We start from the raw sequence: 24,035 nt of genomic DNA on the forward strand, positions 1-24,035 counted from the left end.
AGCTGGAAGGAAACTTAGAGGGCATCAAGTCCAATAGCCCTGTTTTTGGTTGTTTGTTTTGAAATATTACCATATTTTAATTTATTTTCCTTTTGATTTTATCCTTCTGCCCTTCCCTATTTCAAAAACAGAAAAAAGCAATTCAGTAAATCGAGGCCACACATCCACCGAATTCCATAGTATATACAACATTCCACATTGATAGTATCCTACCTCTGCAAAGAAGCAACCTTCTAGTAAATGAGCAAGCTAGAACTACAGAGTTGAGGTGGCTTGTTTGGACAGCTAGCTGAGATTTGAAAGCTATGGTTTCTGACTCCAAATGTACTTCTCCCTGCACTCTCCACAAATGGCAAACCACTCCAGTATCCTTGCCAAGAAAGCCCCAAATGGGGTCATGGAGAGTCAGACAAGGCTACTGCTGGCAGACGGCTGTCTTTATGGGTCATTAACTACTAGTTGTCATCTTGGCCTCTTAAGTATATACCCCATCCTTCAGCATCTCTTCTAATGGCCAGTATCATTGGTGAACATTTGTATAATTTAAACTTTTTACCTATATAACTTACTGTCATTTGCTTCTGTTTTGTATCCTCAACAAGGCCCAGCATAGTGCTGCAAACATAGCTGATATTTGAATCAGCCTGTTACAATGCAAAGACAACTGAATTTAGTGTTAAGACCTGGATCCAGTCCCCAGCTTTGCCGCTTAACTACCAGAGCAACTTTGGGCAAATCACAATTTTTATGGACCTTTTTTAAAAAAAATTTTTAGGCAATTGGGATTAAGTGACTTGCCCAGGGTCACACAGCTAGTAAGCATCAAGTGTTTGATCTAAGGCCAGATTTGAACTCAGGTACCCCTGACTTCAGGGCCGGTGCTCTATCCACTGTGTCACCTAGCTGCCCCTGGACTTTTTTTTAAACCTTTAAATGTAAGGGTTAGGCTAGATGACCTCTAAGATCCCTTCCAACTCTACATCTATGCTGTAAAACCAATCAGAGTCAAGAGACTAAAGATCCCTGTCCTGCAAGGCTCTACCATTTATTCACTTTCCTCATCTGTAAAATAGGGGTAACATCTGTCCAGCTCCCAGAGCTGTTGTGAGGATCAAATGAAATATATGTAGTAGATAACTTTGTAAACTATAAAGGGTTATACATGTCAGTATTATTAGATAGTTGTTGAAGAAAAGAACAAAGGAAAGGGATAACCTATCAATCAGTGTATAAAACGAGCATATGCTCTAATGGGGAGAGCATTGAATTGGAAGTTAGGACACCTGTGATCTAGATTATGCCAGTTAAGATTACAAAATTATAGGATTTTAAGATGGAAGATATCCTCAAACTCAGACTCATTCAATTAACAGATGAGGAAAGTGGGAGCCACTGAGGTGGAATAATTTCACCAAGGTCCCACAGATCATAAAATAGCCAGTCTGGTATCCTAACTCAGGTCTTCTGACTCCAAATACAGAACTTTCCCCACTATACCATTCTTTAAAACCTTTGGACAGGTGACATAATATCTTTTAGTCTCATTTACTCATTTGTAGAATAAGAATAATATCTCCCCTTTCTACCTGGTGAGGTTGTTGAGATGATCAAATTTCATAATGTATGTGAAAACAAGTTTTGGAAAAACTTAGGAAACTATAAAGCCATATACATATTATTAACTAGTGTTGATACTATAGCTTACAACATGATTCAACATTTATTAAGCACCTGTTAGTACAAGGTATTGTGTTAGACCCTGGGAGATGTACAAAGAAGAAATAAGAAAGTGCTGCCCATAAGAAGCCTACAGTTAGTTAATTGGGGGTAATTAAGTAGATATAGAGCCAGACTGGAGTCAGGAAGACCTGAGTTCACATTGGACCTTAGACACTTACTAGCTTCAAGATCCTGGGCAGGTTAGCCTTTGTCTCCTAAAATTTCCCCATTGTAAAATAGGGGTACTACCCCTCAAGGTTGTTATGAGGAATAAGTGAGATATTTATAGCGTGCTACATAAATGCTAGCTATTTTTATTTAATGTAATAGCTGCCTGGGCTCCTATCTCTGGGTTTGTTTGTTACATCCTGGCAGTCCCTGCCTCATTGTCTCAGCTAACACCCTATTTCATCCCCAAACAGACCTCTCTGTAATCCATCTATAAAATAATGGGGTTGGACTTTTCACATACCGTTATTCTAAGCCTGAAACCTCCTAGGGGCATCCTGGGGTGACCTGGGTTCTTAAAGGCCCAGTCTTAAAGGCTAAGTAAAAGGAGTGAAGTTGGAAGAATACTGACTTAAGGGTATCAGGAGACCCCAGAAAGAGGGAAGCAGATCTATAGAGAAGGGGAGTAGTGGTCTACTGGCCCGTGCCAGCTTGTCCATTCCTATGATCAGCTTGTCATTCTAGGATCAAATAGTCATCCTGGATGTCAGGGGTCACTTCCAGTGGAAGGGGTCTAGAGGAAGAGGGGCATAGTAGAATCGGCTGGAGGTCACCAGGAGCTGTGTCACCCACGGATTCATCACCCTGACCCCGGTCCTGCGGGAGCCGCTCTGGTGCAGGCTCTAGGACAACCCTCCGAAACCTGGGTACACTGCATTCCCTACTGCATTCTGGGACATGTAGTCCCACAATAGTCTTCGAGGTCGCTGGGAGAGGAACGACCCTACGTCGCGAAGCATGATGGGAGCCGCGCTGCTGCGACGGCGACGGACTCGAAAAGGCGGACCCAAAGAGGCTTTCTGGGACTTGAAGTCCGGGGCTTGTCTCCACTGTCCGGCGGGCGTCCCTGGAGTCGGAGACAGGCGAGCCTTGGAGCAGAGCATGCTGGGGCTTGTAGTCCTCCGGCTTCCTCTGGCTCGAGCTTTTCTCTGAGGCCAGGAAGCCTCGAGGACTTCAGGTCCCATAATCCACGGCCCGGCGAGCAGGAGGGCAGGCGAGCGGGGCGGGGCGCGGCCTGGGGGGACTCCTTGGAGCCTCCTCCCCAGCTGAGCCGGGGTCCTAGAGTGGGAGCCCGGGGCTCTCCGGGGACCCCGCGGTCGCCGTGATGCAGAAGTATGAGAAGCTGGAGAAGATAGGCGAAGGTAACGGGCTGGAAAATTCTTCTGCAAAGACTCCCTGCCCCTTACTTCCCTGCAAACCCTGATATTCCTCCTTCTGACCTCCCAAGCTTCGGTAGCCACCCCCATGCTGCAGAGGTCCACCTTGGGCCCCCCAAGCAGGTAGCCCGTCCTGCACAATTGACATCCTCTTGCATGAAACTCCATCCTCCCAGGCCCTTCTTGCAAAAGTTACCTCCTCCCCAGCAAACACGGATTCCCCCCCCCAAAGAGCTTCTCGATCCTCTCCCCCCAGTTTCCCAATCATTCTCCCTCCATGGACCAACGCCAGGGACCCCCGTTTGCTTAGCGCTCTATTGCTTTTCTCCCTCGCCTTCATCACTTAGGACCAACCTTCCTAGTCCACCCTCCTACCAGAAATTGTCCAGGCTGTTCCCATCACTGCCCAAACTGGCCCCTTCTACGTCCTTAAGTCTTAAATGCTCCCAAACTTCATCTTGCCTTCCTTCTTCCGCCTCCCCTCCCGGACAGTAAATCAAGTTGCCCCACCACCCACCTCCCTTCCTCCTCCTCTCCTCCAAAAAAGCCCGACCTACCCCTAACTCCTGGGAGGGGTGGGGTGGGGAAGAGGAGGAGGAAGAGGTAGAAAGTAGCTTTGATCCCTTCTGCTCCCCAGGCACCTATGGAACAGTGTTCAAGGCCAAGAACCGAGAGACCCACGAGATTGTGGCACTGAAACGAGTTCGCTTGGACGATGATGACGAGGTGGGGCCTGGGATTGTGTGGACAAGGCTGGGGGAGCTGGGCTCCCCTGGGGATGTGGTTAGTGATTGTCTAGTCTCACTGCCTCCCTCTTTCTATCACCTCCCAGGGGGTACCAAGCTCCGCCCTGAGAGAGATTTGCCTGCTGAAGGAGCTGAAGCATAAGAACATTGTCAGGTCTGTTTGGGGAAGGAGGTAAAGGAAAAGGGAGAGAGTTGTATGAATGGGTCCCTCACTGGTTGTATCAGTACTAATCTAGTTAATAGGGAGGGGCATGAGACAGTCAGGTAGGAGTTGAGTACTTACAGATTTGAAATTGAGCTGGGGAGTTAGGGTTGGGGAAGTTGGTAGGAATGGGGGTGGAGAAAGGGGTCTTTACCTTGTGATGTCCCACTGGTGGTATCAGTACCTGAGGGGGCAAGTGGTATTGGGGATTAGAGGAATCTGAATTTGGGGAATTCAAGTTGGAAATTTAAGTTTTGGAATAGAGGGTTATAGTTGGAGGTCTAGAGGTTGAAACTGGGGATCTAAGTTAGGAGCTAGAACTAAAGATTTGTGTAAAAGATTTAACAAGAGATAGAGTTGGAAAATTAGGTCTAGGTTTCTAGGTCAGCCTAATTTCACCTTTCTCCCTTCTCTTTGTCTTCCACCCCAATAAGGCTTCATGATGTTTTGCACAGTGACAAGAAACTGACCTTGGTTTTTGAGTTCTGTGACCAAGTAAGGAGAGGGGGCAGCAGGGGAGGGGCAGCCCTGATGTGCAAAGAATGAGGCTGAGACACCCCATCTTTCTTCCCCTTCCCCCAGGATCTGAAGAAATATTTTGACAGTTGCAATGGAGACCTGGACCCTGAGATTGTGAAGGTGAGGTGGGAACTGGGGGATAACAAGGGTTGAACTTTGATGTTAATGAGCCTAGGGGGTATTTGGCCCGAGTTGAGTGTTGAGTCTACATTCCATTCAATTCAACAAATGTAGATTGAACATCAACTGGGTATAAAGTACAGCGCTTGTCACTAGGGAACCAAAGATAGAAATTGTCTAACACAATCTAATTAAACATAATCTAATTAAGCATAAGCAGCTAGGTGGCAAAGTAGATAGAAGGAAGATTCTGTTTTGTGAGTTCAAAACTAGCCTCAGATACTTACTAGCTGTGTGACTCTGGGCAACTCACTTAACCCTGTTTGCCTCAGTTTCCTCATCTGTAAAATGAGCTGGAGAAGGGAATGGCAAATCATTACAGTACCTTTGCCAAGAAAACCCCAAATGGGGTCAGGAAGAGTTGGACTGGACCCAACAACAACAATTAAGCACAATCTAATTGAAGTATTAGCACCTACTGTGTGCCTAGCCTAGTGCTAGGGGTGCTGTGTAGGATATAAAGACGAGAGTATAATCACTGTTCTCACAGAGCTTACAGTATTGTTGGACAGAAAAAAACTCAGACAGGAAATAGCTAGAGAATGACTTAAGACAGTGTGTGATTAAGGGCCAGGATGGATGCAGGTTGAGACTAATGGAGGTCAGGGTAGGGAGACAGTCTGGTTGGAATGATCAAGCTTGGCTTTTCAGAAGAGATGGGATTTGAACTGAGCCATGAAGGATGAGTTTGGTTTAGGCTTGTAGTGGGGTTGGTGAAAGGGGATGGGGAGGTTGACAGAACCTGAGGCCCAAGTGAGAGAGGTATGTGTTGCAGGGGAGACATTAATAGACCAGTCTGACTGGAGTTGGAGCAGTACAGGGGAGCAGTCTAACTTAGGGCAAAATAGAGAAAGTATATGGAGATGGCTGATTTTTCCCACTTCTCCCATTCCCTATAGTCATTCCTTTTCCAACTGCTCAAAGGCCTTGGATTCTGCCACAGCCGTAATGTTCTGCACCGGGATCTGAAGCCCCAGAACCTTCTAATTAACCGGGTATTGTGTCAGGAAGAAGAGAGAGAAGGTGGAAAAAGGGGCAGGACCAGGAAAGGGGGTGCCTGTGGTCTAGGTTTGGGAGCTCAGGCTGGGAGGAAAAAGCTTTCCCTGGGACCAGTTAGATCTTTTCTATATGGGAGAAAGAATAATGTAGTAGAAACATATTCTGTTGGACTTGAAGTCAGTAGACCTGGCTTTGAATCCTAACTCTGATACTTGTGTGACCCTGGGCAAATTATTTTCCCTCTATGAACCTGTTTCTTACTCTGTAAAGTGGATAAAAATATTCCCCCCCCCCCATGGGTTGTTGTGAAGAATGTACTTCGTAAGCCTTTAATACTGTAGAAGTGTAAATCATTGTTAGCATCATTAGCACCCCTTCTGATCCTCACTGTGGCTGTATTTTCTCCCCCTTTTACTTTCCACTCCCCTATCTTCAGAATGGGGAGCTCAAGCTTGCTGATTTTGGCTTGGCTCGAGCCTTCGGGATCCCTGTTCGATGTTACTCTGCAGAGGTGAGCCTTGGTAGTTAGGTGCCTGGAAGGTAGTTGGCAGAGGGAGGAGGGAGAAATACCTAGGGACCCTCTTGTTGCCCCCATTCCAGTTCCTTGGAATATTATTCTTGCTCCTTCATTTCTGTTCCTTCCCCTGGGGAGGGAAGGGGTGTCTTCTGCCAACTCTGTTATCCTGTATTGGAGGGTCATAGTAGGCTTGGGCCATTTCCATCTCCCCCAGGTGGTCACTTTGTGGTACCGCCCACCAGATGTCCTGTTCGGGGCCAAACTATACTCCACATCCATCGACATGTGGTCAGCTGGTTGTATCTTTGCAGGTGATGAAATGGGGGAGGCCATATCTGACTGTCTTATTTCCCTGTCAGAATCAGCCAATAGACGATGAGGGCTGTTGGCTGTATTCTCAGTGGATAGGAGTTTATGGACAAGTGATTGTCAGGGAGGCAGGGATGAAGAGACTTAGGGTAGGGAAAAGGTTAAGCATGTTGAGGAGGGTGGCCCAAGATGTGGTGGTGGAAAGGGCTGGGAGGATGTTTGGAGCATGGGCCATCTCCAGTCTCTCATTTACTTTCTGTCTCCCACAGAGCTGGCCAATGCGGGACGGCCCCTTTTCCCCGGGAATGATGTAGATGATCAGCTGAAGAGGATCTTTAGATATCCTTACGACTTTTCTTCCATCTCTGTCTCCGTGTTAGAGAATCTCCCTCCGCAGATCCTGGGGCCAAGAGAACCTCTAACCTACAGTTCCTGAGCCCCTAGGAAATAGAGTGTGGAGATGAAGTGGACTAGGGATAGAGTAAAGATAGAGAAGGACAGAGTATAAAGGATTCAGAAATCCTTGGGGAAAAAGATAGAGAATCCGATGGCATAGATGCACATCTGCCATGTTATGGTGACCAGAAGACAGTGATACAGTGTGAAGAGCTCAACTCAGCAACATTTATTAACTATTATATGCCAGGTGCTAGGAAGAAATGAGAACAGTCCTAGTCCTCAAAAGCTGATATTCTACTGGGAGGGAAAAAAGCACATGTGCAGAATACATAAATATAAAAATGTATAAGTAACTTGAGGGCTGGGGAGACATCGACAACTGGGAGGGTAAGGAAAGGCCTTACGGAGCAGGTGACACTTTGGCTGAGTCTTAGCAGTAGCAGGAGTTTCCAAGAGGACAGAGGGGAGGAGGGAACATATTCCAGATGTGGGAAATAGCCTGTGCAAACATTTGGAGGCAGGAGATGGAATACCTATGTACAAGGTGACCAGTGTGGCTAGATTGTAGAGTGTGTGAGGGAAGTTAGTGTGAAGTCAGTTGGGAAAAACAGATTGAAGTCAGACCATGAAAGGCATTAATTGCCAAGGAGAATTTGCGTTTTATCCTAGAGGGATCAGGGAGCTACCCACTGAAGTCTCTCGAGTGAGAAGGGGATATAATCAGACTGTGTTTCAAGGATGTCCATTTGGCAGTGGTGTGGAGGATAGATTGGAGAATGGAGGCAGGGAGGCCCATCCAAACCAGAGGTGACAAGGACCTGGGTTGGGACAAAGAAACGAGGGTAAAAGATATTATCGACATAGACTTGAGAAGGCTTGGCAGCTTGCTATGTGTAGGGGGGAAGGAGTGGAAAAAGGTGAGGATGACTGTAGTTTCAATTCCTGGACTGAGACATTAGAAGTTTGGAAGTATCCTCAGCAGAAGTAGAGGAGAACACTGGGATTGGAGTCAGGAGGTTGGTTGGCTTCAGCTCCTGCTTGGCCATTTCCTCCTTGTGTATCAGTCTTCTTGTTGATAAAGGGAGAGGCAGTGTGGTGCAGTGCAAAGGGTTCTGGACTGGGAGACCAAAGGCCTGGCTCTGCAGTCTGCTAACTGCCACCTTGGGCAGGGGATTGCGCCTGCCCGGAATTTGGTGTCATCATGTGGAAATGAAGGAATTGGACTCGATCAGTGGTTCCCAATGTTTTTGTTTTTGTTTTTCATTTTTGTTCCACAAACCTCTTTCAGAAACAGCTACCAAGTGGTGTGAACCCCTAGAGTAATTGAACAGACTACTCATGATACTCTTGACAGTGGTTTGCTGATTACAGGGCCACTGGAGAATCTTCAGGTTGAACCATTGTCCACTAAATGGGAACTACTGGACTAGCAGATCTCTTAGGTTCAACACTAAATTTACAATCTCAGGACCCTCCTACCTTGTGGGATTGTTGGTAGGATCAGATGGGACCATGGAGTGCTTTATAAGCTTTTGAAGAGCTATTTTAAAAATCAGCTGTTTTCTTACTAAATGAACGCTTCTGTAGACGATCCAGTTCTGCACCCCCAGGAGAACAGAGTAGGAGTGGCAGTAGTAGAAGGCACAGGGCTTGGGGTAATACCAGGAGAGCTTCCTGGAGGCAGGGGCAGAAGAGATGCTATTCCAGGTGGAGGTAGAGGGTTTCTAACTTGGAACCGAAGGAAGTGCTAACTGATGTGGCAGAAATGAAGTAGATTTTGGGGTTGGGGTTGAGAGTGGTAAAGAACTCCTAACTGTGGAAGAGCTGGGTCAAAGTATCGTTCTGTGCAGGAAGGAGGGAGGAGAGGGAAGAAGAAAGGCTAGAGGTATCTATCAGAGTGAGTCAAGGCAGAATGGATGCAGAGGCGTGAGGAAATTGGTCGGTGGGGACAGAAAAGCGAGGGGAGATCAAAGACGTAAGCACTGTGGTCTCTGGAAAGAGCACCGCTCTGGAAGTCTTGGCTTTGGGATTTTGGGCAAGTCATTCAACTTGAACGAAGGCTTATCAATGAAATGGGGCAATTAATCTCTGCCCTGCTTACCCTCACTAGAACATAGGTGGTGAGTATTGAGTGTGAGGATGGGGGAGTGTTCTGGAGAGGCATGGAAATTGCTGGAAGGGAAATTTAACAGAGATGATGAGGAATGCAGCCAATTGGGATGGGGGTGGCGGAAGAGGGCTAGTGTGTACACACACACACACACACACACACACACACACACACACACACACACACTTTTCCTAAGGGCTCACATATGTGTGGTGGGGGGTAGGTAGTAGGGGATGAAGTGAGGATGCCAGGTCTCTTAATAGCCCTCCCTCCATTCTCATCACCTTGATTGACCCTTAACCTCAGCTCCCACGCTGTTGGGGACGCCAACTGAGGAACAGTGGCCTGCCATGACCAAGCTTCCAGATTATAAGGTAGGTGTGGTTTCAGAGAAAGACATAGCTTTAAAGGACCATTTGAGAGATGAGAACTGAGCCTTCTTCTCTAGCCATAGCCTTCTGGTTCCCCTAGTCCTTACAACTTCTGTGACCCATATGTCTGGCACCCTCATACTTCTGTTCCCCAGCTCCACCCCTGCTCAAGTCTTAATATAAATTCCCTCCCGTCCCACCCCACTAATTCCCACGGATGTTGCCCGTGTCATATAGCTAAGCCTCTGTTTCCCTTTTCTAGCCTTACCCTATGTATCCAGCAACAACGTCACTTGTCAATGTTGTACCCAAGCTCAATGCCACAGGGAGGGACCTATTGCAGGTAAATGGCCCAGAGAGAGGATGTTTCGGGGTAGAGAGGACAGAGGGACTAGGTTGATTGTGGTTGGGGTGGGGGGGAACAGAAGGATGGGGGAGTGCATGGACTTCTTAGTATTGGGGGAAAGAATGATTGGGAACTATAAAGCTCAGGAAGCTTTGGGAGTTGGGAGAGGGGAAAGGTGCTGATTCACAGAGGACCTGGAGACACAGTCCCCATCCTGTCTAATCCCATCCCAATGTTTCCCTCTCCCTCAGAATCTGCTCAAGTGTAACCCGGTTCAGCGCATCTCAGCGGAAGAAGCTTTGCAGCATCCCTACTTCTCTGACTTCTGCCCTCCTTAGCCAGGGGTCTTCTTTTCCCATTCCTTGTCCAGAAAACCAAGCCCACTACCCTTGATCCCTCCTCTTGACCCTCAGATTGGGAGCTGCTCAACGCACGCTTGCCTTGCTGGCCCACCCTGTTCCCTACCTACCCAGGGACCTCATGTGTTGAGGCAGGAGAAATAGACCCTGGAAGCTAAGGGTTTTGAGGCTCCTTTGTCCTCTCTTCTCCCCTGGCCCTTCCCCAGTCTCCCCCACCCCACTGGAAAAGGGGTAGGGGTGGGGATGGTGCTATGCACTTAAGCTCTGCTACTTGGGCCAGATGTTTGGGGTCAGCCTTGGTGGGGTCAGGGGTGTGAAGGATGGATGCCAGTCCCCCCACTTCCTGTGCTCCTCCCCCTTGTGTATGGACTTTATTTAATTTCATAAATTGGCTTCTTTCCCACAATCTAGGCTTATGTCATGAGGGAAGGTGTTATGTGTCTTTCTGTTTTAAGACATGGGTATCAGAGGTGGGATGAAGATTGTGTGACCTCCTTCTCCACTTACTGACATTACCACTCATTGTCTTCACCCACTCACTCTCATATCCCTGCTTTTTTAACCCACATGTCCAGTTCTTAGGAATCCAGTGAAATCTGTCATTCAGAAGATGGATTAGCCTGGTCCTGCTCTGCCCACCAGAGGGCAGAAGTCAGAGCACTGGATGGAAAGTAGAGTCCAATTTTGGGTCGTCAAGACTTCCTAACCAATTAGGCCCAGCCAGAAATGGAATATGGGCTGCCTCAGGAGGTCAAACTCTCCTCATGCTTCCCTGGAGGTCTTAGGTGGGCTGCTTGTTGTACTGGGGGTGTTTTACAGAGGGTGCTCCCTATTCTAGTACTTGTTGGCCTGGCTGATTCCTCAGGTCTCTTTGACTTCCAGGCTTCTCTGGAACCTGACTGGAGGGCAAAGGTTAATGCTTGAGTTCTGCCTGAAAGCTGGGGGATGTACTAGCCCGTCCTGAGCTAGTACTAGTTGGGGTTAGGACTGGAAAACGAGAGTTCTCATTTATTAATAAATAGTAAGGCTGTCCTCTCCCATTCACTCCACAACATGGCAACATGGCTCAAGATGGGAGGGCCCTGAGAACAAAACATCAGACACAGCCCCCCAGTTACTGCTAGCCAGCATTGCCAGGGAAGTCCTGAGGTATCTAGTAAGTAGAGCCCTTTGGCATGCTGGCAGGAGTCCATGGCCAAGTCTGAGTGGGATTGCGGCAGTCTAACTTCCTAGATTTCTTGTTTTTATTCTTTTTCATTTTTTCCCAGAGTATTTTAGTGCTACAGAGGCCAGCTATGAGCACAACATGGCTCACTGAAGTCTGAAAGTGGTTTGGGAAGAGGATGGATTATTTTTCCATTTTCAAAGAGTATCCAATGCAAGTTCTCTCTCTCATTCAGGGGATACCTAGGACTAAGTATTTAAAAACGGGGCAAAACCCTCCAAGACAGGATAGTAGATCATTTTATTAAATAGCAGAACTAAGATTGGAACCCAGGTCTCCAGACTCATTGTCCAATGCTCTTCCTTCTCCCTCCGGTCAGTCAATAAATATTTATTAAGCACCTGCTAGGTGCTAGGCCCTGGTTAAGCACTGGGTATTCAAAGAGGCAAAAGAGTCCCTGCCCTCAAAGGACTTGTGATCTGTACTAAGCTTTTTGTTCTAAATACAGGTTTGCCTTCTGCCTTCCTCTTCACCCACCCCATATCTCTTAACTCGAGACCTGACAGAAGCTGGAGACAGCTTAATATTTTTTCTTCCACCTTTGACTGGAGAGCTGGAGTCAAGGAGTGGGAGAGCCATGCCCCAGATCTCACAACCATTTTTTCCTAAGACCCACAACATCCCACTTCCACCTCCCCTGCCCAGAACCCAACCCCCATCAGACCTAGCCTTGGGTCCTAGATGTAAGCATAATTGTGTGTGACCCTGGGCAAATCACTTAAATCTTTTAGTGTTCTAGGGTGTAGGCAGCTAAGACTAAGTTTTGGACAATGTGCCAGGCTGCTTTGGTAGAGGGAGGTCCTGTCCCTATCCATTTCTTTGTTCCTCTCCCATCTTCCAGAGCCATCTACCATGATACCCTTTTCCAGCAGCACTCCTGATTTTTCAGGCTCCACATCCTCAGTATCAAAACTTTCCTAGTTTTGATCAACTCACGCAAAACTGAAGAAGCACAATAGTTTGGCAGAAAGAGAAATGGACTACAAATCTCTGCTCGGATACTTTCCAGCTATGTAACTGTGGGCAATTAGCAATTAACAATTAACCTTCACTTTTCAAGGTCTCAGTTTCCTTATCTATAAAAACTGGAATGATAACAATAATTGCATTTGTACAAAAAGCATCTTGTATGCCTTAGAAGTGTTACAGAGATGTGTATAAAATGCTGTAGAAATGTGGATGTGGGCAGGATACATCAGGGCAACGTGAAAACCCTCCTATTAATTCTCCCCCAACACAGGGACATACCTCCCCCCACCCTATTGTCATTGGATAATGAGATGGGCCGATTGGTTTGCAGCATCAAGAGGTTAAGACCCTGCCTCCCACGCCCATCCCCATTATTTTGACTAGAGTCATCATGGGGTGTAAGAGGCTTCTGCTAGGGAGATCGTAAGGCAAGAGGAGGAGATACTGCCTGGAATTTCTGGCGTCAAGCTTTGGGGAAGGAAGTGACAGATTATGGCCAGTTTCTGAGCTGTTTGCTTCCTTCCTTCCTCCCTTCCTCCCTTCCTCACTTCCTCACTTGCTGTCGGGGTTAAGAGACTTGCCCAGGCTCACACAGCTAGTGTCTGAGGTCGGATTTGAATTTAGGTCTTCCAGACTCCAGGACTGGTGCTGTAGCCACTGCACTGCCTAGCTGTACCTCAGCTCTGTTTTCCAGCACCTAGCTCTAGGGCTGATAAGCTCCAACTTCCAAATCAGAGAAAAAGTAGCCAGAGAAGAGGATACTTGGTATTTTTAGCAAGACACAACAGGAAGGCGCAGCATTTCTCACTCCCAAGCACTTGGTGGGATGACCAAGGTGTAGCCTGTTGAATTCAGAAAGTTCTTCCTCCTCCTTCCATTTGTAGTAAGTGTAATGTGTTACCTCATCCTAGGCTGGGAGTGGGGGGGGAGGAAGAGGAAGACTAAAGCCATTAAGCTTTGATGGTAGAATTTCAGGCAGTGTGTCAGGACACAGAGATATTTTGGAACAAAAGGGTCTTCCTCCTCCTCATCCCTGAAACTGATACTCTCCTCATATATAAGGCTTAAGCCAGTTTCACATCTCATCCTTAGTCTCCAGTGAAATAGCCACTCATCTCAAACAACCACCCTGGTCTCATGTCAATCTGGAGCTTTATTTGGAGAGGGGCTAACAGGCTAGGTGCATGCAGGGCATGGAACCCCAAGGGCACAACAGATTGGACCTGAGTCTAGAGGCGAGTGACCAGGTAGCAGGTCCGGTGTGAAGCAGAAACAGTCCTGGTGACAGCACAGGGTGGAGTGGGAGGCCTAGGAGGGGGGTAAGACAACACATCTGGAGATCAGTTAGGATCAGATGACTCAACATTTGCAAATGCTGTCCCACCCTCACCCCCACTTCCGGCTCAGGCTTGTCTCATTGGTCTCCCCTTGCTCACATACTTCCTTGGAAAGGAAGGAGAAGCACCAGTCAGGGTCACCTTGTCTTGAGCAGGGGTTCAGGAGGGTGGAATGGGGTGATCTCTCATTACCTGGGGATAGTGGTGAGGTGGAGTCCTGGGTTGCAGTGGATGTCAGTTCCTCGTTGGAACTATTGGGTATAGATATTGGGGGAGATGTGAACAGGAATGGTAGCCAGATATTGGAAAGAGACTTTCTGTCAGAGCCAAAAGGGGTCTTAGAGATCATCTGGTTCAACCCTCTCATTTTACTAATGAGGAAACTGAGACCTGGAGGAATGAAAAGTCTTGACCAGGTCACAAAGCTGGTAAGTGCCTGAGACAACACTTTCCCAGGTTTTTGGTTTTCAGGCTGGAGCATTTTATATTTCACCCCTCTTATATCCCCACCCACCCAATATTGCCCCTGCCTGATGCCAGTTGCTGAAGAGCCAGCTTCTTAGGTCCAATTCATTGTCTTTCCTGCACCCCAGTTCTCCTAAATCCAGACCTGCAGATAGTTCAAGGATTTTTCTCCAGCTCTTGACTGGGGGGAGGAATTTGAAAGGTAGACTGGGATGAGCTCCATTTTGGAAACTAGGAAGTGGGCAGCTTAACAGACCAAATGTATATATGTGTTTGTATGAAGATGGGTGTATACTCAGGGCAGGATGGGTGAAAAGTGCACTAAACTTGAATCTAGAAGGGCTGGTTTCACGTCATGGCTGTGATACTGACTAACTTCTACTATGGACAAGTTACCTAACTTTTCTGAGCCTCAGTTTCTTCCTCAAGTTTGCGCAATAAATAATACTTGCCCTACCTGCCTCATGGGTTTATTGAGAGAAAATTATTCTGTAAACTTAGAATACTAGGAAAAATGTGAGTAATTATTAGTAGTAGTATTACCAGGCTGTCCCTGGGTCTCCTCTGTGACCTCCTCCTATTTTGGAAGTAGCCAAGAACCCTGTCTTGGAAAACCTGAGAAGAGAGGAGAGAAATGGCGTGAGATACTTTTTGTCTTACCTACCTATAATTCCTTGGCTCAATGTTCTCTGTCAGGTAGGTCCCTAGAACCCATCCCAGAACTTATATTGGTCTCCCAACCCACCTCAAAGAGATAGTCCAAGATCTCCAGAATGGTCAGCAGACTGGCACCAATAAATAGCCCCATCTGGCCTCCAATATCACCTGGGAGGGAATAGTTACCAGTACAGCCATCCTGCCCTCACTCCTCTTTCAGTCAGTGCCAGCCTCACCTTGACCCGATGAGATTTATTTAGCCCAACCTTTTCCCCAGGCCCCATCCATTTTCAAGACCCTTACCATTTCTGGAGTCTAGATTGTGTTCCCATTCCCCAAGTCTCATCCCTCACCCAACAGATCGGCCACTTCATAGGCTTTCTTCTGTTCCACGGTTTCATAATTTAGTGCCTCAAAGAAGATGTCTAGCACCAGAACATTATCCCTAAAGGAAAAAGTGACCAAGTGAGTGACACCTAGATCCTTTTCCCCTTGATCAGAACCAGGGACTTCTCCCTCCCTCCATGCAATCCCAAGCATCTGGAGAGGAGTGAGCCAGGCCAGACCAGGAGGTGTGTGTGTGTGTGTGTGTGTGTGTGTGTGTGTGTGTGTGTGTGTGTGTGTGTGTGTGTGTGTGTGTGTGTGTGTGTGTGTGTGTGTGTGTGTGTGTGTGTGTGTGTGTGTGTTGCTGCTGCTGGCTGGAAGGAAGTGTTGCCCAGGTGTATCCAGTCATCCCCACCCCCACCCTACAATTGAACTGCTGCTGTTTGTTCTTTGTCCTTGAAGAGGACCCATGACATCAGGGAGGTGGTGCCATGACATGCAAATGAATTGGGTTTGAGTGAGGGAAGGCTGTGTCAATTCACCAGCCTCATTCTCTCCAGAGCCATCTGGGTCCAGTGGCAAGATGTAGATCAGGGCTACTGGAGGTGGCTCTGGATGCAGTGGGGAACTTTGGCCTTTTCAAGCTAAGGTTCGCTGAAGTAAAGCCTATCCACTGATTAAGGCTAATAAGAAAGGAGGCAAAGAATAGTCTCTTAAAAAAAAAAAAAGATCTGGGAGGGGAAGGCCCTCAGGGTTTCCTGGCCAAAACAGAAACAGTTGCTATTTACATTCATTCTGAGACAATTAGGGCCCAAACAATGACCTAGTAGGGCTTGGCCTGGGACCTAGCTAGAACTGAACCCATGTGTATTGGATACCAATCCCCCGGTGTGTATGTGTATACTGGAGGAGTAACTCTAAATGTATATGTATGTCTTAGGTTGCCTGTCACTGTGCCTCACACCTTACCCCTCAATTTTCATGAGCAGTTTTGTATTGGGAGAGTATCTATCCCCAGGTGTGTGTATGTGTGCGTGTTGGAGAGCAGGATTCCACAGGTGATCTATCCCTCTTTGTCTCCCACCCATCTGGACTGGAAGCCTGTCCCTGGATGTTTATTTGGGGGGGAGTGGAAGGGGAGGAGAATATTGGAGGTGGGGAGTGCTATGTTGTAGGAATTTCTTCTGGTGTGTGTACGCTAGTAGGTTGGACATGTGTGTAGGGGCGTTCTTCAGGTACATATGTTGGGGAGGGAGATGGTCCCCACGCGCACTTGTGCGCGTTTGTTTTGGGGCTGGGGAATGACTCACGCTATGTATTGCTTGCTTCGGTTGAATTTCTGGGCCAGGTAGCTGGCTGAAGCGAGGCTGGGAATCCGGACCATGGAGAGCTCCTTTTCGTAGCGTGTGCTGGCACAGGGGCTGGGGCAGAGGCAGGCGGTGTCCTTCCTCATCATGCTGTCTAAGGGGGAGAGGCCACAGGAATGCAGGGGCCGGGGCAAAGGTGAGGTATATTGCCGGGCTTATAGAGCTCACGAAAGGAAGTTGGGGGATCCCAGAAGAGGGGGAAATGACAGGGCGGGGAGAGGTCGGGGGTTCCATTTGGGGAAGTGGGTTGGGCACGTGTAATTCTCCAATATCCCTCAGCAGTGCTAGTTGGTCAGGGGGCTCCTTACCCAAGGAAGGTCTGGCACAGTCCTTATACTGTTGGGGGCTGCATATGGGGGCACTACCTGGTGTATAGAGTGAAGCATTATGACTGTATCAAGTTCCAGCTCCCCCTGGAACCCTCTATTTTTATCTAACTTTTCTCTACTTCTTAAGGGACTTTCCTTAGCCCAAAAGCTGGACTCTAAGCCCTGTAAACCTGAGCCCCACCCTGTCTCTGACTTCCGCCCCCCCCCCTTATCATGACCCCTTACCAGGCATGTACATCATCCGGCAGCCACACTTCCGAGACAACAACCGAGTCTCACAGACCCGGCGACAGCCTGAGAGGCTGTAGGCTGACCTAGGGCTTGGGTTGGGATTGGGTGGGCTTAGATCAGGAGGACCCATGTCGAAGTCAGGACTCGGGAGCACAGAGCTACAGTTACCCCAGGGCTGTGGCAGGAACAGCAGCTGTAGCAGAAAAGGAGTTAAGGAGGAGGTGGGAAAGAGATGGAACTAGAAGGGCGTGTGTGTGTGTGTGTGTGTGTGTGTGTGTGTGTGTGTGTGTGTGTGTAAAAGAGAGAGGGGGGAGGGAGGGAGAGAGAGAGAGAGAGAGAGAGAGAGAGAGAGAGAGAGAGAGAGAGAGAGAGAGAGAGAGAGAGAGAGACAAAATGCCCTCTGTCCTGGAGAGATGGTTAGGCTGGTTAGGCTATCTCTGGAGTATCTAGATGGGGACAGAACAGGGAATGAGGAGGAATTAATGTAGAGTCAGAAGGTTGGGGAAGATTTCAAGAGTCAGAAGAATTGAAAACTGGGGGATTTGGAGGGGTGGGTCTGATGTGCTGGAGATTGAAGGCTTTGGACAGGAGGAAGCAGGGTATTGAGGTCAGGGTATTGAAACCAGGGCAGAGGATACTTGCTGCTTTTGACAGGACACAAAGGTCTGGTAGCCTGGAGCAACCCCAAAGCCAAGCTGATCAATGGTGGGCGGCTCATCTTGGCTATGAATCTGCACTCGAATCCCTGCCTCATATGGAGTTTGTTCTGGAATAGGGAGAGGATGGGGGGAGTAGAATCTCATTTTCCCCCTGAGACTTTGTCCCCCTTAGGAATCCTTTGGATTCCTCCCAAGAACCCTTCTGTTTTGAGTTACTATCTCATCTAAGGAGAGGGAAAGCCCCGGCTCTAGTCCCCATGCTCTAGTATGGACCCCTCCCTAACCCCTTATCCAACAGGTAGTGACTTTTGCCAGAGTCCTGTCTCCTTCACTTGTTTCTCCATCACTTTTATAAAAACATGGCATAAGAATTGCCAATCAGGGTCAGCTTCACACTAACCTCCTCTTCCAACCCAAGGTTCGATTGATTCCCCTGTTCTCTCCTTCATACTCTCAGCTTCCCATCAGCTGAAGATTCTGCCTTTGACAGGGTCATCAAGGATGAAATTGGAGATTGGCATGCTTGACCCCTCTAATTTCAGTCTTACAGGCTAGGAACAAGTCTGATAACCCATACCTAACCCTTTTCCAGGTCCTTAGCCCTTCCCCATAGCCTCAGTCCTTCATTCTTTTTTTCTTCCCCATGACTGTGTTCTGTCCCATACTTTCATACCTGTTCTCCTTCCCCATTACTGATGCATCATCCCCATTTCTTGCCCACTGTATCCATCCCCTCCCAGTCTCCCAGTCCTTCTCTCTCAGAGCTTCCATACCTGTCCTCCATCTCTCTTGACCCCTGTGCCAAATACCTGAGTCCCTCCACACCGGCAGGTATTCATCTTGCTGCACTGTCAACATGATCTCCAGCCCATTGCCAGCACCTCCTTTAGGAGTACTGAGGAGCTCAGCTCCATCACTTCCTGAATTAAAGATGAAACACTGACCCATTCTGGTGAAGATCTGGAGGAGAAAAGGAAGACAGACAGCAGGAATAGGGGAAGTACCACAGTGATATTGGGGAACAAGAAAAGGTAGCCCCTAGAGGTAGCCCAGCTTCTGAATCCTACTGCACATACATGCAAGGATACACACATACTCACACACACACCCCACTTAACTCCAATGTGTGCCCTAACTATGTTAGCTTCCTGGCTTCTAGCTATGTTGTTCCTAAGGTCTTAGAAGGATAAGATGCCGTTTGATCTTCAGATGCCTACCATTATCCCCCATCCTTGAGAAGGCTGGGCTAGGTCCACCAGGGATCTTGTCTCCCTAAATAATAATATTTATACAGCAAAGTTCACAACTCTGAGGCTCATTCACCCTCCTTGAGCCATTTATAAAATGAAGAAAATAATAGTTGCATGTGTACAACCTTCTCTGTGGTTGTTACACACAAAAGCACTATAGCAATGTGAATTTGCATTATCAATATTATTTTGGAGGTAGGAGGCGAGTGCACACAAGCAGGAAGTGGTCAGTGGCCACTAGGATTTTTATATGGGTTTTGTGGGGACAGTGGGTTTAGGATGGGAAAATAATCTTTTGGGCTGAAAGGAAATATCTCATTCCATTCCAGGCTACCCCCTGAAAACCCCTGATCTTGGAACTAGCCCTCATCTCACTGTGCCCAGTGTGGCAGAGTCTGAGGGGACTATCTTATAATCTTCCAAATCTCCCTAGTCCTGAGTTCTGCTTCTTCCCAGGGAAAGCAAATGATACCAAAGGCCAACCTGAAAGGCCTGAGAAGTAGGGAAGGGGGTAGGAACTGCTCTGTCTGCCCCTGTTCTTTGAGAAACTCTGGGTCCAGGGCTTGTCTGTCTTTGGTGATCGCTTCCTACCCGGTGATTTTCTTCCCCTACCTTTTCAGTGCTTCTTTTCTTTTACCCCCTAGGGACCCAGTGCTCTCAAGCTATTTGTGTAGAGTGGGGCAGGATGGGGAGCATGTCATACACTCATTTTCATTATAAGATCAGAGGCTTCGCATGCCACAGCCCAACTTGGTGTCTTGTATGTGTAATAGCCACTGTGCAAGACACTTACTAGCTTAATACACTTACCACCTTAGGCAAGTCATCTAACTTCTCTGAGACTGTTTCATCATCTGCAAAATGGTGATAGTACCCTTCTTACAGAGTTGTAATGGAGAAAGTTCTGTGTAAACTTTAAAACACTATAGAAATGTGAATTATTATTATTACCATATTTGGAGTTTATATTTTAGTTTGTCCCTCCCAAGGATGTTTGCACAGTGAAAGAGTACCCTCCCCCCTTCCTAAAGAAGGTAATATTTAACCTGAAGGAAAAATAACAAGATAATCAAGATGAATAGTTACTTTGTTACTTCAGGCATTGTGTAGGTCAGTAGAGAAGATATTTGGGGGATGGGGGATCTTCCTAGTGTTGCCCAAATTATACCATGTAGATGACCACCTAACCCATCAAAGAATAATGCAGGCTGTACCACTTAGGGCCTTGGGCAGGGGTATGGTCCTACATTGGGGAGAATTATCAGGGAGGCTAAGGTGGGAAGGAGGACTGAGGTTGGGTTGAGGTGTGTGTGTGTGAATAGGTGGTTATGAGAGATTGAGGTCAGGTTGAGCTAAAGTTACAGTTGAGAAGGAAGGGAAGGTGGCTCTGTTTGTCTACAAGTTTGGTACAGAATTTTAGAGAAACAGTTTGGGGAAACTTTGTCTTCTTATCCCTAACACCTCAATCTTGGGAAGAGCCGATGAGGTGAAAATCGGTTTCATGACCTCACCATGTCATGACATGCATACACTTGAGAGCATCAACACTTCCTACCTTCCACCCCCCAACTGGAAGTCTTGGGGCAGAGGTGAGATTTCCTAGGATTTGGGCAGGGCTCCAAGAGGGCCAAGGGTTTGGGACAGAAGACTGAACATGGGGTGGCAGTATCCTCAAGGTGGTTGGAAGATTCTCAGGCTAGTTTGGGGAGATTCCCTGATTTAGGCTGGGGCCTGAGCTGAATTTGGGCTGGGACTGAAGTAAGGAAAGGGTCTGCAAAGAGAAAACTGGGGGCACTGCTCACCCTGGTGAAGTTGTCTGGGCCACAAGGCCGTCCTCGGTAGCGACAGTCCAGCAACATGTCATCCATGGTGTGGCCAGCCCTGGCATAGAGTTCAGACAGGTCATAAGTGGCACTGGGCATGAAGCCAGGGGGTGCAGGGGGCTGGCCCAATTCCTTCAGATAGTCAGCATGCTCTCTAGGCTCGAGGCCCAGCAGGGCAGGTCCAGCCCAGTGCAGGTCATTGAGTGTAATTTGGGAGCGTCGAAGTGGGTTGAGGTTGCATAGAGTGACAGCAGGGAAGACAAGGTAGTGGCTCTCATGTTCATCCAAAACTGTCACATGGTGGAACTGTCCGTAGTACTCAATCCGGTTTGCCACTTGATAGAGGAAGGCAGTCAGAGAGAGCAGCACCGCCCCTGCCCACAGCCCCCTGCGCAGGGTCAGGCCTCCTGGCCCAAAGACATGGCCCAGCCCATGCAGTGTACAGTTGCTGGCAAACACACAGATGTCTGAGGCTGGTCGCCTTGTTCCTATGTCTTCCTCATGTGGACTAGGGAGGGGCTTCATGGCTTGGTCCATGGTCAGGCACCAAAGGGGAAGAAAGTTCTGAGAGGGAGAGGAGAGGAGAAGACAGGAGAAAGAGAAGGGGAGGAAAGGAGAGGAGAGGAAGAGAGGAGAAGACAGAAGAGGAGAGGTAGAGAGGACAGGGCAGGAAGACAGGAGAGGAGAAGTGGAGGAAAGGAGAGGAGAGGAAGAGAGGAGAAGATGGGAGAGGAGAGGAAGAGAGGAGAGGAGAAGGGAAGGGGGGAGAGGAGGGAAGGAGACAGTAGAAAAAGGAGCAAATAGGAGGGAGGAGAGGGGTTAGGGAAGAGAGGAGTGTCAAAGAAAGGTCATAGAGTAAAGGGTTGAGGAGAGTAGAGAAGGGTCAGGAAGAGGTGGAAAGGGGTCAGACAAGAAGGAGCAAAGAAAAGGAGAGGAGAAATGTAAGAGAAAGGGGAAGGTTTGAGAATGGGTCAGTCTAGGGAGGAAAGAAGGGTCAGTAGAGGGGAGACTGGGGAAATGGGAGGAGAAGGGGGAGAAAGGAGAAGGGGATCAGCCCAAGACTCCATGAGGGGTAGGGTGGGTGAGAAGATCTTTTGAGCCAGAGGCTTTGTTGAGGCCAGCTGGGGTCTGGCTGGGGCTCCAGTAAGAAGGCTGCTGGCTGTCTGTGGCTCCAGGCTGAGTCCTGTCCAATGCCGATGCTGAGGATGCTGATGTAAGGATGAAGCTGATTGTGGGAGGGCTGGGGCTGCTCTGCAGGCCTGCTGGGTTGGGAGGTGACCGCCGCAGAGGATTGGGTTTCAGAATCAAGGGGGGTGAGGGAGGCCCAGATAAGGGCAGCTTGGGGGAAGGCAGGAAAGGTCCCTGGGGCCACAGACAGCCATTAGTGGGGCATGGAGGGGGGGAAAGTAACAGGGGGGATGGCTGTTAGAGACCAGAGGCGCCAATAAGAAACCGCAGGAGGCCAGGCCCGGGTAGTGTGAGGGGAACTCCGAGCCAGAGTGGAAGGAGGCGGGTGAAGACCTTTGGGGCAACTCCTGCTTTATAGTCAGCCACTCACAAAATGCAGGGGAGACCCTTGGGCCACACAATGACCCCTATTCCTGAAGAATTTCCCTTCTCCAGCTCACCCCTTCCCTGACAATTTTTCTCCAGGTACTAGAAACACATTTTCTATCACAAGGAGCAGAGCTGGATCCTGGCCAGTTTCTGAAGGAGTCAGAAATCTAGCATCATCTTACCTCTCCTCAGCATGCCTTTCTTCGCCAACCAAGTCTGCCCACCTGGGCCAGGCCTTCTCTACCTTATCTCCTTTCCCTTCCCATTGCTTCATCATCCCATATCCTTGAACCAAATTCACCGGTATACCACTCCCTCATATTCCTCTGGTAGGTGACAGCAAGCTAGTCTGAGACTCATTGACGCTAATATAAGTACAGGTAAAGGTGATGCTTCAGGGAAACTACCTGCATTTCCAGAAGACTCTCAGCGCTTGAATCCAAAGGAATGCCTTGTAACAGTGGAAATTTTAGGTCCTTATGAAGGGGGTGGGGGAGAGACTTGGAGTAAGACAAGGAGGTCTTCGTATCCTTCCAGATCATACATTGTCAGTGGCATAATTTTCTACAAGGAGCTAAGTGTGATGCCTGTGGTAGAGGGAAGAGATTTGGGCAGCTGGGCAGAGCGGAGTGGAGCAAGGGCAATTTGCAGGGCAAGGTAAGAAAGGGAGTAGGGGAGGGATTGGGAATGGGGGCACGTGGTGATGGCAGGAACTTAACAAGCAAAAGCCCATCCTAAAGCCCAGGAGGTAGATTCAGCCATGGCCTACTGGGTCCAGCACCCCACTTGGTAGTGACAAGCAATTGAGTATGAGTTCACCCACCCTGATGGAATTTTGACTTACCACATGACCCCTGCCAGGTTACATATTTGCAGAACTGTGTTTGAATCCTCACTCTACCACCTGCTCTCTAGGTGACCTTCACCAAATACTTCTTCTCTTGGCACTTTAGTTTTCTCATTTGTAAACTGAGACAGGTGGATGAGATCATTTCTAAGGTCCTTCCTTAGAAAGACCCTTCACCAGCCCTGGATTCGGAAGGACCTGAGTTCAAATCCTCCCTCAGACACATAACACTTACTAGCTATGTGACCTTGGGCAAGTCACTTAACCCCACTGCCTAAAAAAAAAAAAAGGACCCTTCTACCTTTAAATCCTTTGATTTAAAGGTAGCCTGGTATAAGGGAGACCATTTGGGACTTGGAATCAGGAAAATCTGGGTTCAAATTCTGCCTTAGCTATTTACTAGCTATGGGACCTTATATGAGCAAGTCATTTAACCTCTCTGGACTGTTTCCTCATCTGTAAAGCAAGGTCGGAGGTCCCTCCTAGCTCTAGAATCTCTAATTATATAATCCTATACCGAGCCCTCAGACAAAGTTGGGAAGAAAATACGGGAACATTAGGGCCTTTTCAATCTGCTTTGGGTACTTGGGCAGTGGAACTATGAAAGATGAATGAATGAGGGAGTGAATGAATTAAAAACAAACAAACAACACACACTCTAAAGCACTTGCTATGTGTATAACAGGGCAGCTAGGTAGTGCAGTGGATAGAGCGCTGGGCCAGGAGTCAAGAAGATCTGGGTTCAAATGTAGTCTCAGACACTTACTGGCTGTGTGACCCTGGGTAAGTTACTTAACCCTGTTTGCCTCAGTTTCCTCATCTTTAAAATGAGCT

The 24,035-nt window shown here is 48.1% G+C and overlaps 2 protein-coding genes across 2 annotated transcripts; one reads left to right on the top strand and one right to left on the bottom strand.

Annotated features, from left to right (window-relative positions):
* The first annotated feature begins 2,932 nt into the window (after positions 1-2,932).
* On the top strand, positions 2,933-10,567 carry CDK5 (cyclin dependent kinase 5). Its single transcript, XM_020977825.2, has 12 exons — positions 2,933-3,089; positions 3,742-3,830; positions 3,937-4,004; positions 4,487-4,547; positions 4,635-4,691; positions 5,651-5,746; positions 6,187-6,261; positions 6,482-6,578; positions 6,846-6,915; positions 9,399-9,459; positions 9,719-9,799; positions 10,054-10,567. Exons 1-12 carry the CDS (start codon positions 3,053-3,055, stop codon positions 10,138-10,140), a joined length of 879 nt encoding a protein of 292 aa, XP_020833484.1. The 5' UTR covers positions 2,933-3,052; the 3' UTR covers positions 10,141-10,567.
* Positions 10,568-13,490: 2,923 nt separating this feature from the next.
* Positions 13,491-22,519, bottom strand: ASIC3 (acid sensing ion channel subunit 3). Its single transcript, XM_020977919.2, has 11 exons — positions 20,777-22,519; positions 18,534-18,684; positions 17,704-17,831; positions 17,060-17,258; positions 16,814-16,870; positions 16,449-16,599; positions 15,168-15,259; positions 14,903-14,982; positions 14,701-14,772; positions 13,885-13,943; positions 13,491-13,663 (listed from the first exon to the last, which is right to left on the bottom strand). Exons 1-11 carry the CDS (start codon positions 21,332-21,334, stop codon positions 13,585-13,587), a joined length of 1,626 nt encoding a protein of 541 aa, XP_020833578.1. The 5' UTR covers positions 21,335-22,519; the 3' UTR covers positions 13,491-13,584.
* Between the last annotated feature and the right edge of the window lie 1,516 nt (positions 22,520-24,035).

This window comes from Phascolarctos cinereus, unplaced genomic scaffold (assembly GCF_003287225.1).
Source record: "Phascolarctos cinereus isolate Bilbo 61053 unplaced genomic scaffold, phaCin_HiC Scaffold_1;HRSCAF=81, whole genome shotgun sequence".
Lineage (NCBI taxonomy): Eukaryota > Metazoa > Chordata > Mammalia > Diprotodontia > Phascolarctidae > Phascolarctos > Phascolarctos cinereus.

Excerpts from the sequence above, each read along its gene's own strand:
- CDK5 (XM_020977825.2), top strand. The coding sequence starts at position 3,053 with ATGCAGAAGTATGAGAAGCTGGAGAAGATAGGCGAAG. Across the intron at positions 6,579-6,845 it reads AGCTGGTTGTATCTTTGCAG|AGCTGGCCAATGCGGGACGG; the intron begins GTGATGAAATGG and ends TGTCTCCCACAG. Across the intron at positions 6,916-9,398 it reads CAGCTGAAGAGGATCTTTAG|GCTGTTGGGGACGCCAACTG; the intron begins ATATCCTTACGA and ends CTCAGCTCCCAC.
- ASIC3 (XM_020977919.2), bottom strand. The coding sequence starts at position 21,334 with ATGGACCAAGCCATGAAGCCCCTCCCTAGTCCACATGAGGAAGACATA. Across the intron at positions 16,871-17,059 it reads CCGGATGATGTACATGCCTG|GTAGTGCCCCCATATGCAGC; the intron begins GTAAGGGGTCAT and ends TCTATACACCAG. Across the intron at positions 14,773-14,902 it reads TCTTGGACTATCTCTTTGAG|GTTTTCCAAGACAGGGTTCT; the intron begins GTGGGTTGGGAG and ends CTCTCTTCTCAG.